General features: G+C 41.1%; 1 protein-coding gene across 1 annotated transcript in view; it reads left to right on the forward strand.

Annotated features, from left to right (window-relative positions):
- Window positions 1-22: 22 nt before the first annotated feature.
- The window catches only part of myofl (myoferlin like), a 47,425-nt gene continuing 31,683 nt past the window's right edge, over window positions 23-15,764 (forward strand). Inside the window, exons 1-16 of the mRNA XM_034203780.1 lie at window positions 23-246; window positions 656-711; window positions 832-923; window positions 7,113-7,221; window positions 7,328-7,424; window positions 10,088-10,257; window positions 10,622-10,750; window positions 11,121-11,183; window positions 11,272-11,322; window positions 11,502-11,532; window positions 11,640-11,755; window positions 11,858-11,984; window positions 12,078-12,181; window positions 12,274-12,342; window positions 12,435-12,478; window positions 12,566-12,648. Of these exons, the coding sequence (XP_034059671.1) occupies window positions 159-246; window positions 656-711; window positions 832-923; window positions 7,113-7,221; window positions 7,328-7,424; window positions 10,088-10,257; window positions 10,622-10,750; window positions 11,121-11,183; window positions 11,272-11,322; window positions 11,502-11,532; window positions 11,640-11,755; window positions 11,858-11,984; window positions 12,078-12,181; window positions 12,274-12,342; window positions 12,435-12,478; window positions 12,566-12,648 (1,429 nt within the window). The 5' untranslated portion in view covers window positions 23-158. The remainder of the gene's footprint in view (window positions 247-655; window positions 712-831; window positions 924-7,112; window positions 7,222-7,327; window positions 7,425-10,087; window positions 10,258-10,621; window positions 10,751-11,120; window positions 11,184-11,271; window positions 11,323-11,501; window positions 11,533-11,639; window positions 11,756-11,857; window positions 11,985-12,077; window positions 12,182-12,273; window positions 12,343-12,434; window positions 12,479-12,565; window positions 12,649-15,764) is intronic.

Below are 15,764 nucleotides of genomic sequence, written 5' to 3' on the forward strand. Positions count from 1 at the left end.
CTACTGTTGCGTTTCATGCCTCTGACTCATGAGTGCGGTTGCCCTGCGGAATCCACTCCTCTTGAGCATATCTGTGTGTTTCAGTTTCCTCTGAGGGGCTCCCTGTCTCTCCTCGGAATATGATTTGTTTCTTTTAATAAGTTTGGAGTTTATCAAAAATGCTGCGGGTCATTGTTGAGTCCGCTAGTGGGATCCCCAAGAAGACATTTGGAAACCCAGATCCTATAGCTGCGGTTGTCTTCAGAGGTGAGACTTTGTATTTAACTTTTTTGTTTTGGAAACTACTGCAACTTTATGCACCGTTAACTCTATTCTAACTCTTTAGACATCACTTAAAGGTAGTAGCCTTGCAGTTTACATTAGGAATCCATTCTTAAAGCTTAATTTGAATATTTTGGCAGTGATTCATAATCAAAATGAAGAATATATCCATATAAGGTCAGGTCATAATAGCAATGTCTGTGTCCACTGATAACAGCATATTATGGCCACACGGCTTGAACTAAATATTTACAAAATGACATTCCAAGTTTATTCAGTATTTTTTATTTTTGGAAGAAGTCTCTTTGTCCAGGGTTTTCTCTAGGACATACTATGGTATCACAGCTTGTGAGTTTTTGCAAATAAGGAAGCTCACTGTGCATTGTGTTTACAGATGAAAAGAAGAAGACCAAAACAGTTAACAATGAATTGAATCCTGTATGGAACGAAGTAAGTAATGGGTTAGAGTTAACTGTTAGTTGTGAAAGTTACAGTGTTGACAGGGAAATGAACCATCTTAGGGCTGCTATTACCTCAGTTAAAACTACTTGTTCTTCTCTGTAATTACAGGTGCTTGAATTTGATCTAAAAGACTCTTCCTTGGATGCATCATCATTCATCAACGTGGTTGTCAAAGACTATGAAACAATCGGCAAAGACAAGTATGTGTATGACAAGCATCAGACATTGAAATTGTGACTTTTGCATTTTTTATATTATCTGCTAAAGACAGTGCTTTTTTGTGTGAGATGTGAATGAATACATGAGTCAGTATGACTAAATAATGATACTTCAAACACATTCCTGCCTTGCAGTGGAGAGCCTGCTCAGCCTGTGAGTGTTAATTACTTCCCCACAACTGAATGTACGGTCTTTAGAGTAACCCCCTCCCAAAAAAACAAAACACCAATGTTACGCTGTGTAATGCAGGTAATGGATGAATAAAAAACCTCTCCACACCTCTACTTCTTGAGAAAGATGTGTGATTATGTGAAAGTGTTTTTTTCTTTGTACTTCAACTACACTTTTAATTTGAATGAAGTAGTCATTATGATCTTTTCTTAAGAAGCAGAGCAGCATGTTTGATCTTAACTGAGATGTACTGTAGGACCCAGAGCGACCATGTTAAGACTTGCAGCTGTGTTTACAAAGACGTTGTTTGGTCTTCCTCACAAGAGCATTCCAGTTGTTAACAAGTCATTTATTGGTGCCCCTTATGAAATACCAAGATTGCAATGTATGATATTTATGATTTCTCAATTTCCTATGTTTGTTTGGCACACACATACATTTTGGAGTTGGAGTATCTTCCTCTTTCTGCAGTGCAGGCCAGAAGGTAGAACATCATAACATGTCCATTGAGTCATGCTTGTGACTGATTATGCTTGATATACATTATTCTGGGGCAGGAACAAGGGATGGGGTGAGGGTGGAGGGGTGTCTACATCTGCCACGCACACACTTGGATATTTTTCCATGATCACTGCCTGAAAAGGAGGAGGAGGGGGGGGGGGTGAATAAGAGAGCTTGCGCTGGCTTGTCACTGGCACATCTCTGAAGAGTTGTAACTCAGCCTGTAATGATCTGCAAAATAGAGAAAACAGTAGAGTTGATACTGACGGGGATTATGTTTGATGCTGGCAACATTTTGTGACCAACTCTCACTGACTTTCTCTGTTTATGAAAACCTAGAGAAGTAATATGACTAACAAGGGTTTCTAATGGTATATCAAGATATGCCGTTTTGCAGACTGCTCAGTTTGTTTGACAAAGTTAGCTTTTTGGCTATATAAGCTTTATTTAAAAATAATATGTAAGTGGAAAATACATCAGTATGCCAGCCAAGATAATATTATCTGACTCTTTTACTGTGTTTTGTTTCTTTAATGAAGCAGTTCTAAATACTTCAGAATAAAGTTTGAAGTGGTATTTTCTAGTTTCCTAGGAAAGTTGTGATAGTTTGTAGGGCTGCACCTATCGTGTCGTGACGATAATGCGTTATGCGCGATATTTACATCGTAGGACATGCGATATTAAATAGACAAATGAACTCAAACACGTCATGTTACAATTATTTTTGCTGCAAAAGGAAAACTCGCGTGGCTCTCATGTCAGGGGTACTTGAGTGAGTGACATGCAGGCTCTGCATGCACAGCAAACCACCAATCACAACCATTCTTGATCAGATCACAGCAGGATCAGTGCTGGAATTGGGCCGGTACTCACCGGTACGCAGTACCGGCACTTCTGGTTCTGACCCATGGAGTACCGGCACTTCTTGCTCAGTACCGGCATGCTGGCGGTACTCCGGTACTCATGCACCGTGCCAGTACTCAACACTCTCCCGCCGTTCTTATTATACATCCATATATATATACAGCCGCCCGGTACTCAGTAGATGCGTCATGAGGTGCCGAACGGACATTCTCATCGCTCTAACCGCTGGAGTTTCACAGCGGCTGTCAGCTGTTTACTCCTGTCATTCAAACAGAACGTGCTGGAGAGGGGGCGGGGCTTATCTTCTCCATGTAAATACTGTGGTGGAAACGACTATGTCAAAATTAACCTATTTGACCGTGATTTAATAGTAATACACGTTTCAAAATAATAATAATAATAATGCTGAAGTAACAACATACTGAAAACTGTTAGTAAAACCATGTTTTAATGCTTTACAATTTACATACCTAGATGCACGTGTGTTGTGTTTATGCAGTGCAACTCCCACCCAGTGGGTGGCTATGTAGAGTGATAGAACAGAGCAGGCACGCCCCCGAGAGAAGGAAAGCAAGTCAAGTCACAAATTAGCATTTCTAAAATGTTAGCGTGGATTAATAAAAGTGCAAAAAGACAGCGGTTGTCGCCGGAAGAAACTTCAAATACAGAGAATGCTGTGCCTGTGTTGGAAATTGTGTCTGATGGGGAGCTTTCTTTGGTTGATCCTCCTGCTCCAAGTGCTAGTGCATTAGCATTAGCACTAGCTCCGCCGCCTCCTCCAGAGCCTCTAAAGTTAGCTGCTGCTGGCTCAACTGCCACCACCAACACCGGGCAAAGCGATGCACCTGACTGCTGGACAACGGACCAGGTGCAATATTTTTGCAAGACCAATGCATGGCTCCTTCTTAAAGATAAGAAGCTAGGATGTCGGATATGCAGAGATGTCAAATCTTTGGGAATACACACTGGACAAGGACTGAAACTGTCAACTGAATGGGGTGAGTGTGCAGTGTCTCATTTCGGTGTTGACAAGGGCAAACAACAAGCTAGCCTGAGAAAAAAAAATCAAAGAACATAAAGAATCACAAGTCCATGTAAAAGCTGCTGACATCCTTACATCTGCTTCACGTGAAACTATTCAACATCAAGTGCAGTCTATGCATAAATCTGAATTAGACACCACTATCAGAGTTTTTCGAACGGCATATAAAATTGGCAAACATAGCCGGCCATTCACAGACATGCCAATTGATTTGAATGTACAGAAACTGAATGGGCTGAACGTGGGCAGGGTTTTGCACTCCAATAAAACCTGTGGCGAAATCATCGACCACATAGCTCATGAGCTGAAGAAAAAAATGGCAAAAGACATTACAGAAAACCAAAGAAAACTCTGTGTTTTGGTCGATGAATCTACCACTATTAGTGGTAAAACGGTGCTTGTTGTGTGTCTACGCTCAGCATTAGCTGATGCTGAGCCCGAAACGTTTTTTTGGGAGCTGATCGAGTTGGATGGAACAACGGCTGATGACATCACAAAGGCGTTAATGGAGTGTCTTGGAAGAGATTTTAACGAGGACTTTTTAGGTCAGTGTTTCGTTTCTTTTGCATGTGATGGGGCTTCAGTCATTCTAGGGAAGAGAACAGGCGTTGCTACCCAGTTGTGTAGTAAATTCCCAAGCCTGTTTGTGTGGCACTGCTCCAATCATCGTCTAGAGCTGGCAGTTGGGGATGTGGTCAAGGAGGTCTCAGGGCTCAATCATTTCCAGATCTTTTTTGACAAACTCTATTCCTTGTTCCATGCCTCCCCCAAAAATCAGAGGCAGTTAGCGCAGTGTGCGCAAGCAGTCGGACAGCGTCTCCTGGTGATAGGGCGTGTTTTGTCCATCCGCTGGGTGGCTTCAAGTGAAAGGAGCGTCAGAGCAGTCTGGGAAAACTACCGAGTGCTTCATGATCACTTCACAAATGCTGCAAACGACACGAGCAGGGATTCCAGAGACAGAGCAAAGTACAAGGGCCTGGATGATGTGCTCACATCTGCAACGTTTGTCAGCAATCTGGGACTGATGTACGATGCGCTCACAGAGCTCAGCGACCTCTCTCGGCAACTCCAAAAAAGAGAGATGACACTGCCTACAGCAGATAGGCTCTTAACTCGAGAAATACGAGTTTTTGAATCCATGGTCACCATGCCTGGCCCACACATGACTACAGTTCATACAGCTCTAGCTGAGAAGTCCTTCAAGGGTGTTGCCCTGCGTGAGAATGGCAGGCTTGTACAGATTCATGCAGGTCAGTTTTTCCGCAGTATGGTAGAGAATCTGAGACACAGAATGACTTCCACAACCTCCTCTCATGTCAGCACAAGATAAATCCCATTACATGGCCGGGAGGCCCGGGACAATCAGCTAATCCAGGACATGAAAGTTATCCATCCTGGAAGTTGGCCTGAAGAGGAGTTAGACGTACAGTATGGGGACGTAGAGGTGCTACGTTTGTGCGAAGTGCTGAAAGTGGACAGAAGAGAGACTGTTCAGGGCTTTCGCGAATACAAGGAAACCAGGGCATCCCGTACACCTGCTGCCATGGAGCCTCTACTGAAAGCAGTCCGAACCATCGCTGTCTCCACTAGTGAGTGTGAGCGGGCATTCAGCTGCATGAACGATATCCTTACTGCAAAAAGGAATGCTCTCTCTGTCAGCCGACTGTCCAGCCTGGTTTTCATTAAATGTAATGGACCATCACTAGGACAGTTCAATCCGGAACAGTATGTGAGGTCCTGGCTGGCAAAGGGAAGGAGAAGTGCTGATGAAAGAGCCTGTCCAGCTCCAGCCCCTGATACTGATGTCCCCATGGCCTTCTGGAGCCTTTTCTAACAATGTGAAGTATATTGCAAAGCAGCTTACCCAGTGAGAAGACTTTTGGCATAATGTGCCGATTTGTACAGATCCTGGAGATAGAAGGACTTCAGACCAACCAGGGAGTTATCTGATCAGCTTGGTGTTCAATGTAACTCTTTACCATGGCTCAGACTTTGTTACTTGCAGTTACAGTTTCTCATTTTAGATTGTGCAAATTTTGCATTTGTTTTTACATGTTCTTTGTTCATGCTCTTTATCATTTTTCTGAGTTGGAAAGTTAGATTGCATCATAGTTTACTTTATACATATTTGTATTCTTCAGTGGTGAAGTATATTGCAAAGCAGCTCAGCCATGTGAGAAGACTTTTGGCACTTTTTCGTTTTTCGTTTTCTGAGTTGGAAAGTTAGATTGCATTCAAAATGTACAGAAATACTTAATTTTGTTAAAGCTTTTTATAAAAAATGCTTCTGACCAGAGCTTTGTTTCCTTGTCATTAATGTTGAACACCACTAGAGGGGCTCTCACCTGAAAGGTCTCTGCTTCATGTGTCTTCAGCAGAAGATCTAGACTTTGATTGCTATATTTTCAGTTAATATTGACCTTACTGAGCTTTAGCCATATCCGCTGCCTATCATAAAAAATGTTAAGAACAGTGAACCTTTCTAAAATATACAGTAGTAAAGAGACAAACCCACCAGCATTATAGTAGCCAAATTCTTGTTTGTGGGCTGTATATATAAAATTGACTTGAAAAAGTTGCTGATTTTAGAGTACTGGCACCTTTTTCATTCCAATTCAAGCACTGAGCAGGATAACCGAGCTAGCTCAGCTTGTTGCTCTGATAACTTAAGATCCAGAAGTCCGTGACTAGAATCCTTCATCCGGTTAAATATTGTCAACAAAATACCAATTATATAGCATTAAAGTTCAAGAAAGGATGGTTTGCGAAAAAAAAAACTGTCTTTTTTTCAATTCCTGTCTTTTTTTCATTTCGCAATATATATCGCAGGGGAAGAAAATATCACAATGTTAGTTTTTTACAATATCGTGCAGCCCTAATAATTTGTATAAATCAGTCCTAGCATGTTCTACAGTTAATTGCAATTCTAGATATATCTGTGTGATGATGAATAAGGAGCCTGAGCATGATGTATATGATCTTGCCTGCTTGCTCAAGACTCCCTTCCCCCCCGCCTCCATTACTCTATATTTGTCCACCCTCAAACCTGGCGCCCAGGACATGCCTGTGGTAGATGTTAATTGTTTCCATCTCTCTGCTTTTCCTTGTGCACCCTTTTATCCTCTTGGGGCTTGTCCTTTGTAACCAGCTGGAACAAAAATATCCCATGGGTTTGCCTAAGTGATGCTGCTAGGCAAAGTGGACATTTATCATGTTTTTTTGTCATGGGATCATTATTTTGAAAATGCCCATTGTTTTGCAATCCATTGTGATAATTAATCACTGTTGCTATGTGATCTCTGTTGGGTAGATAGAGTAGGTGCTGTTTCTCTTTTTGTCATATTAAGTGCAGTGAAATTAGGAAGTAGAATCCACCAACTATCCTGAGCAGTGAGCCATTTCAGTCACAAACACCGCGCCCAATTACATAATGTGATCATTTCAAAGCTATTGTGCAACAGAAGCATCCTCCTTTCTCTAAACTATTAATCTGATCAAACAATTGTTTTACTCAAGCTGCAGTGATTCGTTTTCTGATGTACTGTACGTTTTATTGTCTGACAAAAAGGAAATATACTTGATTGCTTTTCAGGTTAATTGGATCTGCAACCATCTCTCTGAGAGACTTGGCCAGCGGTCACTTGATGTCCCTCCCATCCAAGAACGTGCCGTTGATCAATGAGAAACAACAGGCTGTTGGGGTGAATATCTTTAAAATGACACTTTGGCAATGTTATGACACTAAATGTAAGACATGCCAGTCTCAGCCCTTGCAGTGGATAATACATCGTGAATTTCATTTTTCAGGCAACAATCAATTTGCTGATTAGGTATGAGCCGCCTGCCAACGCTATGCCAAACCTAAATGACCGACCCGATGTAGACACGTCTCAGGTGGATGGTGGTAAGTAGACAGTCTAAAAATAGAAAGAAATAAAGACATGTCTCCAAAATGCTTAAGAACTAACCCTCTCAGCAACTGTGTGTTAAGAATCGTGGAAAAAAGGTAGGACCCAAATGCAAACTACAAAAAAAAAGGTAAAAGGTCTAGAAACAAAAGGCGAGCTTTATTTTAAAAGCTGATAAACACAAAAACATGGCATGAAAAATACAGGTAGCACAAACACACAAAACTGACAGTGACCAACATGGAGGGAGACAGGAGAGACAAACAATGAACCGACGAGAAAACACAGGAAAAGACAAGACTAAATACAGAGAGGGGTAATCACGGGACAAGAAACACCTGGGCAGGAGAGGTAGAAACACAAGGGCAACAGGTGAACACAATTAGACAATCAAACACAGGAGGAAAAACACAGGAAGGCAGACAAGAGACATGGGGCTCTTCTCACTTCTCTTATTTTTCATTTCCTCGCTCCTCGGTCTCGGTCTCACCGGAAGTTGATTTGTCTGCGCCATCTTGAGTAGCGTCCCAATGGCCTTATTTTTGCCGGAGGATCGAGGAGCGAGGAGTGATAATGGAGGAGCTATAACCGAGGAACCACCAGACCATCCTCCGATGAAATCCTCAGACACTCGCCCAGCTCCTTACTGTGTATCGCTCACTGATTGGACGATGCAGTGCATGCACTGATCTGATGCTTCTTGACATGAGAGCAGAGTGAAGAAAATACATGAACCTCACGGGTGTCACTCCTCAGTTTATACCGTGTTTTGTTTCAATTCATGTATCATTTAGTTACAAATATGTGATATATCTGAACAACAAAGTGGTCAAAAATCATTTTATTCATTTTTTGGAAACATTTTCATGATCGCTTTTTTCGTTTTACATTTTCATTTATTGTCATTTCCATTCAGTCAGTCATTAAGTGCTATTTAAAATGTTAATTTGTTAATATCCAAACAAACAAACAAAGTGTGCAATCCAATGAATGTTAATCTAACTGGGTTTTGATAGATAACATATATTACATTACATTACATTGCATTTAGCTGACGCTTTTGTCCAAAGCTACTTACAATAAGTACATTCGACCAGGAAGACACAACCTTGAAGAAAACAGAATCATATAAGTATATCAGGTTTCATAGAGCCAAACATTTCAAGTGCTACTCAACTGGCTTTAGGTAATCCAGTCCTTTATTGGTATAAAAGTGCTTCGTTAATCGTTCTAACGCTCGAAGTGGAGTCGAAAGAGAAGATATATCTTTTTCTTCTCTCAATTATTTTATTTCTATTGTGCACTCTAATCAATATTAATCAAACTATTGTTCGTTTATACATTTTAAGAATGGCGTTTATCTTTTTTGAGAATTAGTTCTTATTTTATTTTATTTATTTGGGTCTACAACAGATGATACAAATGTTTGTGTCAGTAAATGTGTACTAACCATAGACTGTATATATAAAGGTACTAACAGAGGCGGGGATGTTTGTGAAAATAACGGGGACAGAGCTGCTGTCAGACGATCAGCTGTGCAGCGTCATCACAAACGGACGTCGCTTCACGTGACGCTCCGGAGGAAAGGACGTCCCATTGCTCTTAAAACTCATTTCCCTGCTTCTCGTGGTTTCCTTGCGTCTCTCCATGCTTCCCTGGTGGGAGGGACTAGAGGCAGGGAAACGAAGCAAGTGAGGGACGCAAGGAATCCATTTAACCGAAGTGAGAAGGACCCATGGGCCCTTTCTCATTTCTCTAACTCCCCTCCTCGACTCCCCTCCTCGACTCCTATCCTCGATACTTAGTCCCGCCCACAGGAGAACAAAAAAAAATATATCGACTCTTTGTTTGTAGATATCTACTAAACTAAAGCAAATAAAAAGAGTAGGCCTGTTATACTGAGTGATATATACTGTAGTATACACACTGCTCTGCTTTCTGCACGGACCTCACAGCTGTTCTCATTGTAAACATCGTGTCGCGATGAAAGCAGTTAATAAAATAATATCCAGGGGACACATGCAGAGCTGTCATTGGCTGAGATAAGTCCGGCCGTGCGTCACGACCACGACTCTTTGAAACATCTCTGTTCCCGGAAATGCATCCACGAAGGAGCCGTGGAGGACCGTGGAGGACCCATCAGTGTATCCTCGGTTAGAGCTCCTCCAGAGAGCCTCCTCGACGCTCGATCCTCGGTCCTTGAAGTGCATTTAGAGAAATGAGATGTCCTTCAACAGGGCGCACTGAAATTCATTTCCGGGTCACTACCGGAGGACCGAGGAGTCGAGGAGTCGAGGAGGGGGATTTGATGAAATGAGAAAGGGCCAGGGAGAACAGAACCACAAAACAACACCCATAACATACAAAACTAAAAACATCAAGATCGTGACACTGTAAGACATCTAAAAATGGGATACAAAATGCTACTGATATGGGTTTCAATTGTTAAAATATACTTTATTTTTTATCTAATACTGGATAACAACCCATTGATCCACTCGGATACAAAATAAGGGATTACTGGTAAGGCTTTCAATCATCCGTAATTGAAAGAAACTCTGATTATTGTTATTGATTTCACCTACATTTATAAAATAATGTTGTTAGCCAGTGCTTTTGATCCAAAGAATGTTGTGATTATTCAGTTTTTTCTCCACAGGAGGAGGTGATGAGGGTGATGAGGGGGAGTCAGACGTGGAGGGGGGAGGTCAAAGTGGAAGCCCAGGAGCCCCCACCTCACCAAGCCAGCCTGGGAAACCCAGCCACAAGCCACAGCGTCTGAGCCGTAAGAGGCATCGGGCCCTGGCCAACAAGCCTCAGGACTTCCAGGTATTGTCCGAGTTTTGATAGTAGTATTGCTGGATAATCACAAATGCGATTTAAGGGTACAATTCCTATACATAATCACATTAATGACAGCAGCCCTCACTAGTGCTACTATACACTACATGAAGTGGTCACCCCTAGATATTTATTTATAACATTTATCACTCCTGTTGGAAAATTGCATACATGTAAATCGTTCTGCATCAGGGCAAGCAATTTCACATATTTTTGTTTCTATAGAGGTCAGTAAATGTATTTGAGCAGTCTAGCGTCTGCCCTGGATAAGTTGGTATTTGTCAACACAAAATGATTTTAAATGTTTGTTCAGCTACCTCAATCAGAGCACACTGTGGTTTGCAATGTTCAGATTCGTATTCGGGTTATCGAGGGTCGACAGCTGCCTGGCAACAACATCAAACCAGTGGTTAAGGTGAATGTCTGTGGACAGACACACAGGACCAGAATAAGGAGAGGAAATAACCCGTTTTTCGACGAGGTAATGAACCATTACCACAAAAAATTGTGTATCCTGTAAAAATGTTGCTATAACTCGCTTTTGACTTTTTTCATGCTTGTAAACATCATCCTGTCTTCTCTCTTTGCCGCTTAATCCCCTCCAGCTTTGAATATCCCATTGGGTATTTCTCTCTGTATCGACAGCCGTGATATGACAGTGGACCTTAAAGGACCTTCTTGTATTTAAACCCTCTCATTTTCTCTTGCCTTCCCCTTTGCCAAAGCATAAGCATCTTATCAAAGTCCTAAGAATGTTCACTGATCGCAAAATGTGTCCAACACTAACATGTATTATGCATACAGGGACATGAAAAATACTTATTTGTTCATGACTTCTTTCTGTCCTGCAGAAGTTTTTCTACAATGTTAACATGCTTCCCTCAGAATTGTTTGACGAAAGCATCAGTCTTCGGGTGCGTAGGAAACTCATTTTTAAGCTATTTTCTTTTGGTTTTGGTTTTTATGTCTGCTAAATCTGTAAACTTGTGTTTATCTCGACAGGTTTATGACTCCTACTCCCTCAGATCTGACAGTCTAGTGGGAGAATTCAAGGTATGCCAAGTGAAGATCTTTCATATCCTTATCTCTTCTCTTCTTCAGAAGTTTTACCTGTATTGGTTTATCTCTCACAAGTAGAGACTCGCTGTAGCAGGATTGTGGCTTTTATCACAAGCAGGTTGAGAGATTAAAAAGATTTCCTATAATTCAAATGTTTTTTCTTTACTACCCAGTTGGATGTCGGCTATGTCTACGATGAATCAGGTCAGACTTTCCATGTAAAATGCATACCTTATAAGAAAATAAAGTCTTGTTTGTATATATTAAATATATTTTAGTGTTGAATGTGTTGAACATTCTGCCATGTACAGGTCATGCCATAATGAGGAAATGGCTCCTGCTGGGTGATGCTGATGACTCAAGTTTAGGGGCCAGAGGTTACCTGAAAGTCAGCATAATTGTTGTGAGCACTGGAGATGAGCCACCAGTGAGTATACCTTTTTTCTTACTATCAGGTTTCTCCCTACTGGATACAGATTACAGATCAGTTTTGAAATAGATCATAGCAAGTTTCACTCTCCTTCTGCAGACTGAGAAGAGAGACATAACTGAGAATGAGGACGACATAGAAAGTAATCTCTTGGTGCCTGCCGGTGTCACAATGCGTTGGGCCACACTCAGCCTCAAGGTGTACCGAGCCGAGGATATGCCACAGAGTTAGTGACCCATAAACTCTTGCAGCAATTTTATTTTAATGCAGTTAAATCTCCTTCATAAATCTTGTATTTACAACCTTCTTCACTTTGCAGTGGATGATGCCTTCATCCAGACAATTAAACAGGTCTTTGGAGGGGATGGAGAACCAAAGAACTTGGTGGATCCATTTTTGGAAGTCAGCTTTGCTGGCAAGAAGGTATTTAATGTTTAATTAAAAAGAAAAATGTGTTTTTAATGATCTTACTGTTTGATTATTATTGACACGCAATGGCACTTTCTTTATTTCAGCTGTGCACCAAAATCATCGAGAAAAATGCTAATCCGCAGTGGAATCAACTCATCAATCTCCAAGTCAAGGTTAGAGAAATGTATAAGATGTATTTATGGTTTTTATCTAAACACTTAATTCTTCAGCACATATTAGCACTTGCTTCTGTCTGCCTCTGTAGTTCCCGTCCATGTGTGAACGCGTCAAGCTGACTATGTTTGACTGGTAAGAAATAAACTTCATTCATACACAGCTGAACGAGTGACAATAATATCACAACCAATATTTGACATTCCAGTTTTCTCTTTGCAGGGATCGTCTCACAAACAATGACGCCATAGGAACAACGTTTTTAAACCTAAGCCAAATGTCTTCCTCTGGTGGAGAGGTCGAAGGTAATTCTTTAATCTTTGTTTTTATAATGATTGGTGTTTTATATTTTGATAATGCACTATGACAGTTAACCCTCCTGTTGTGTTCGGGTCAAATCTGACCGATTTACTACTTTCATCAATCATAACTTTTTTGTTTTACATTCGACTGCATTAAGGCTTTATGATATCCTTCACAGTAGACATTTGAACATATGCAATTGTTGATCACCGCTTTCATTGAATTTCGGATGATTTAGTCAACTTTGTAACACCCATGGTGTTTCCGGTAAAAAATTACCGCCATAACGAAATATAATTAGTAACCATCCGGATCAGATAAAACACACACACACACACACACACACACACACACACACACACACACACACACACACACACACACACACACACACACACACACACACACACACACACACACACACACACACACACACACACACACACACACACACACACACACACACACAGACACACACACACACACACACACACACACACACACACACACACACACACACACACACACACACACACACATATACACTAGATGTGTTTTCCCCCGTATGTGCCCATCCCCCCATGTGTATCACACCTGGCACACACAAACCAAGCCCCCAGGAAGTGCGCTGGACTCTGAGGAAAATATTCGTTGTGGCCAAACGGCAGTAGTACACTTCTGTATCAGTCTCTGGGCCAGGAAATACTTTTTCCCATTGAGTAACATTGGGAAAGAGACATCTGTAAATCGTTGGATAATTTTTTTTAAACTAAATAAACTACCCAGTATGAACATTTGTATAGCCCTTATTAAAAACATTCGGTCCTCAAGTTGTAAAATGTGCTAATAACGTTATTCTGAGAGTTATTTTCCTCGGCATTATGAACGCGGATCTTCCTTTCCCCAGGAATAGTTCAGATAGTTCCTGGGATTTTGCGTTCACACCAAAAAGTTCTGGAACTAGAACTTTTTTTCGGGAACCTTTTCACCCCTTTTCAGTCCCTGCTAGAGAGGTGGTACTTTCTTGGGGAGGAAAAGGTTCCAACTTCTGATTGGCTGGGCGAATTGCAAACCACGCCCCGTAAAACTCCGAAAAGTTTTGTGAAAACGCCATTTTATTTGCTCGCATTAGCATTATTAGCATTAACATTAGCCCAGCGCACCAACGGAGAGAGACTAACTTATGGCAACACAAAATAAAACATGTTAGTGGTGGAGTGATGAGGAGGTGTCGGCGCTTCTGGCGATTTACTCGGAAGGCTTCAATAGAAGCTGCTGGGAAGATTCCCAAAGCAGAAGAAGAAGAAGTGACGTCAGCTTCTTCATTTGCGTAATCCTCCCTCAGGGATTTATTCTGGTGTGAACGCGATCTTCTAGAATAGTTCCGGAACTAAAGATATCCGGGGAACTAATGGCGCATTTCCACTCCAGCGCGTAGCACGGTTTAAGCGTGCCGTACCAAACCCGGCCCGTTTTTTGTTGCGTTTTCATTTGGGGTAGTTCCGGCTAACGGGTCCCAAAATCCAGGTTCTTTCCGGGTCAACAACCGGGCTGAATATGCTAAACTGAGAATCGCTGGGAAGGGGGCTACAACTACAACAAAATGAACATATTTTACCGTGATTTAATTGTAATAAACGTTTCAAAATAATGCCGAAGTAACAACATACTGATACCGGTTAATAAAAACCATGGATTAATGCTTTAACAAGTCTGTAGACAAGACTGCAGGCGAAAAACCTTTTAAAATGCGTGTTTCTGAATGGAGATCGGCTAAGCTAACGCTGTATATGCTCCGACCGTCCACACTCACAACAATGGCCTATACCAGGGGTGCCCAAGCTTTTTCGAACAGAGAGCTACTTTTAAAGTTGCCAGTCTGCCGAGATCTACCAGTCCAAATAGAGAGGCGTAGCCATTACTGACAGCCTACTACCAAGTAAATACACACTTCTACTTGTATAAAACTGACATTTGTACGATGAATACTTCATAAAATACTGCAGATCCTTTATCTTACCTCTTTCTAATCTACACACATACAAGTATTTAACTGAAGCTACACAACAGTGTTGTTGATACAGAGTTGGAGTTTATTCACACGTCACATACTACAGTGGGTAATGTTTTCAAGAAACATTGAACAGTGCTGCCACATATGACAAAGGAAAAAAAGAAAAGACTCTGAACCCTTTATTTGCCATTATATAAAAATAGTGTTGCTACAAAAGTATAAATTAGGCTTACTCATAAGACAACTCAGATCTGAAGCTACACAGGAATCTGCTGCCAAAGTGCAATAAAAAAGACTAAATTAATAGAATCAAACCCTTTTTTTGTTGCATTTTAGTAGAGTATAAAAAGAAATGCCCTTTTAAAATAGGATGCAAGCAACACTAGTTTCTTAACCTGAATTGATAATAGACTATAATCAATTTAAACAGAACAGATCTTATGTTTGCATTATTATACTATACTATATATTTTGTACAATAATTATAATGAATAAGTTCAAACAAACTAAAACTTACAGCTGATTAATAACGGTATCTAACTTGAGTTTTTATTATATCAAAAACCTGTTGAAATGCTACTGTTATTTTTAATGTCCCCCAAAACCGCGTCGGCAGCCTCCAGGAATGCTTCTTTCACAACTTCGCCGTCTTTGAAAGACTTCATGTGTTTCGCAAGAACGTAGAGGTTTCTCAATTCTTAAATGTCGCCTCCTCGACTCCCCTCCTCGACTCCTATCCTCGATACTTAGTCCCGCCCACAGGAGATGCGAGCGGAGGACTGAGGAGGGGAAGCAGCAGGCGGTTAGAGAAATGAGAACTCCTCTCCTCTGAGCGGTCATTTTAAAGAGACGTCCATTAATGATGACAGGAGGCACAGCAGCCCTCTGTCTGATGGACAGATGTGTTCATGATGACTTACGTATATATTTACTTTGATTAATTGACAGTGTGGTATAATGAGACAATAACAGGCTACAGATGCGGACAGACACACATATATTTATATAAATATATACAATTTCAGAATCAAACAAGTATGAGAGCATTCTCATAATAACGTAACACAATCAGAGACTGGATATATCCCCCCCGTCTCTCTGGTC

Source organism: Gymnodraco acuticeps, unplaced genomic scaffold, assembly GCF_902827175.1.
Source record: "Gymnodraco acuticeps unplaced genomic scaffold, fGymAcu1.1, whole genome shotgun sequence".
In the NCBI taxonomy this organism is placed as follows: Eukaryota; Metazoa; Chordata; class Actinopteri; order Perciformes; family Bathydraconidae; genus Gymnodraco; species Gymnodraco acuticeps.